The sequence below is a fragment of the Dipteris shenzhenensis genome, chromosome 3, assembly GCF_047967505.1.
Source record: "Dipteris shenzhenensis isolate YYH24624 ecotype China chromosome 3, Dip_SZ_1.0, whole genome shotgun sequence".
In the NCBI taxonomy this organism is placed as follows: Eukaryota; Viridiplantae; Streptophyta; class Polypodiopsida; order Gleicheniales; family Dipteridaceae; genus Dipteris; species Dipteris shenzhenensis.
The window spans coordinates 36,925,451-36,927,763 of NC_141598.1; the positions used below are offsets into that span (position 1 = coordinate 36,925,451).

The window sequence follows — 2,313 nt, forward strand, 5'->3', positions numbered from 1 at the left end:
ACAACCGCCCGCACCCCCCCACCCCTTGCCCCTTCCTCCTCCCTTTCCATTAATCAATACATTTCGAATCCTATTCCAGTCCGGGGACCTATTCTACAATAGGCATGCTAGGTTTCTTGGAGGGTTTGACTTAGGCAATAATAACTCCTCGAGTCCAAAGGCGACCCTAGTGCAAAAGCAATGCATCATTTTCCATGAGATAAGGCAGCATTAATAGCGATAGCGACACATATCAAATCGAACATGAATGCAATAGGGCTTTCCAAGATGATGGCAGAGGGAGCAAGCAAGCAAGGAGGCAAGAGAAGTGTGATGGGTGAAGTGAAGTTGTACCTACCTGATGAGAGTTTGCACTAAGCCATGTAAAGTAACCCAACCCATGGGATGGGACGGTTTCTCCTATCTTCTCCAAAAAGGGCTTCATGAGCTAGCACTGAGCTTCTTTTAAGAGCTTTTTCCTTTGCTTGTTTTTCAAGCTATCATCAGCCATAGCCACACCACCTTCTTCTCCTCCCTTCTACAGCTCCCTCCCCTCATCCTCTCATCGTTCTTCGGCACCTGGTACTCTCCCCTCACCTTGTTTTGCCTTTCCTTTAGGGTTCTTTGGATCGTATTGGCTGCATTTCTCTTCCAGGTTCAAGATCTCGCTTCGTTTGGATTCCGCATTTTGTTTTTCAGTAGCCTTTTCCCTCTCTGGTGCTCTCTTAACGTGTATTTTTGTGCGTTCCTTCGTTTGCACATCCCTCCCTTTTATGCACGAAGCTTCGGTGAGATGTGTTCCTGTACAATCCTCTCTCTTCCACAGGTTTAGGTTTTTAAAAGCGTAGGTTCAAAATGTTCCATCCGATCTAAGGCTCGATCTTGCTGAGTCTGTTTCCGTTCTTAGATTTGGAGAATGGGACGTGGCGTGAGCAGTGGTGGAGGTCAGAGCTCTCTCGGATATCTGTTTGGATCTGATGAACCGCCAAAACCGGCTCCAGTTGCACCCGCTGCGGCTCCTACTCCGAAGGAGAATCCACCCGCTCCCAATCAAGCCGCTGCCGGATTGAGCACACCAGTTAGTAGGGTGGAGGACAATGGAGCCAACCCTGACATTGCTGCTGGAAAGCTCGGAACTACTACTAACAACTACCATCGGGCTGATGGTCAAAATACGGGGAATTTCATCACTGTGAGTCTTATGGGCGGGTCTCGAGTCTTTTGAATGTATCGAGCATTAGCAAAGTCTTTCAAGCACGCACTTCATAGGTTGCACCAGTTGTACATTACATTTCTGGCTAAGCTTTATGAACGAGTGCAGGATCGGCCATCTACCAAAGTGCACGCCGCTCCAGGGGGAGGTTCATCTCTCGGCTACCTTTTTGGAGGAAGTAATTGACTCATGGGACTTGTGCAAATGTAAGGTGTGTCGTTTACTACAGCTCAATGCAATGCTGTGGTGGAAGTCGTTGTAATGAAGGTGCTGGTTTCTGATCATTGCCATTGAATGAGCCAAGGCACTCTATGTCACAATGCAGCAGGTTGCAACTTTAATCGTTGCGATGGATTCAGTATATTTTCTACTTTTGAATTTGGTCTGGGATATTTTCTATCACGGTTTTCGATCGTTTATTAACTCATATTGTCTATCAATGTAGTTTAGTGCATCTTTATTTCACCTACTATGACTCAAGCTTTGAAACATTAAGATGTGACAGCGTCAAGCTACCATCATGCTGTAGTCTGTGAAATTTAACATCTATATTGGTGCATTCTCTTATCATGTCTTTCGTCGCAGTGAGAGCACAGTGAAATTTTTGAAGAAGCATACCCTGCAACTGCTTATGGATGTACCAGATTAGGGTGGTCTTTATTCTGATTGTTTACGATTGCAGGTAATGACCAAGTCTGATCCTGCCTTCTGTTACGGGGATAGAAGTAAGCTATTTTTATGATTGCAGGTAATGAGTGAGTCTTAGTTCGTCTTCTCTTAAGGTGATAGAATTAAGCACATTGACATTTACATTACATGCTTCTACGTGTGGGTGCTGTTGAAGTAAATAGGGATGCACAGCGTTCAAGTTTTCATTATATTTCCATTCACGGCTTGAAGCTTTGGGAATGGGCCTTATATAGTGAATATTAGAGTTTGTTCAGTGAAGCTAATATTGGTAGTTTTGTTTTGGTAATTTGTGCTTTGATTGTTCCTGGCCCTGCGCTCAGCAAGATATTGTGGGGCTGATATTTCCATAAGAAGTTCTTGATAAAATGAAGTGAACATCTTCAAGTCTGTCGTGAGATTTGCGTAAGGCATGTGGATTGATACTACTGCGG

General features: G+C 44.6%; 1 protein-coding gene across 2 annotated transcripts; it reads left to right on the forward strand.

Moving 5' to 3' along the window:
- Positions 1 to 358: 358 nt before the first annotated feature.
- LOC147903731 (protein SPIRAL1-like 2) lies at positions 359 to 1,652 on the forward strand. Of its 2 annotated transcripts, none has more exons than XM_087400935.1 (3): positions 359 to 634; positions 887 to 1,171; positions 1,301 to 1,652. In XM_087400935.1, exons 2-3 carry the CDS (start codon positions 896 to 898, stop codon positions 1,376 to 1,378), a joined length of 354 nt encoding a protein of 117 aa, XP_087257061.1. In that variant the 5' UTR covers positions 359 to 634; positions 887 to 895; the 3' UTR covers positions 1,379 to 1,652. The 2 variants fall into 2 exon arrangements, with proteins under 2 accessions (XP_087257061.1, XP_087257054.1); XM_087400928.1 differs by having other exon boundaries at positions 382 to 561.
- Positions 1,653 to 2,313: the final 661 nt, after the last annotated feature.

What these genes read in the sequence shown, in the direction of transcription:
- LOC147903731 (XM_087400935.1), top strand. Translation starts at nt 896, where the DNA reads ATGGGACGTGGCGTGAGCAGTGGTGGAGGTCAGAGCTCTCTCGGATAT. An exon ending in ATACGGGGAATTTCATCACT is followed by an intron (nt 1,172 to 1,300) that starts GTGAGTCTTATG and finishes GAACGAGTGCAG; the next exon opens with GATCGGCCATCTACCAAAGT.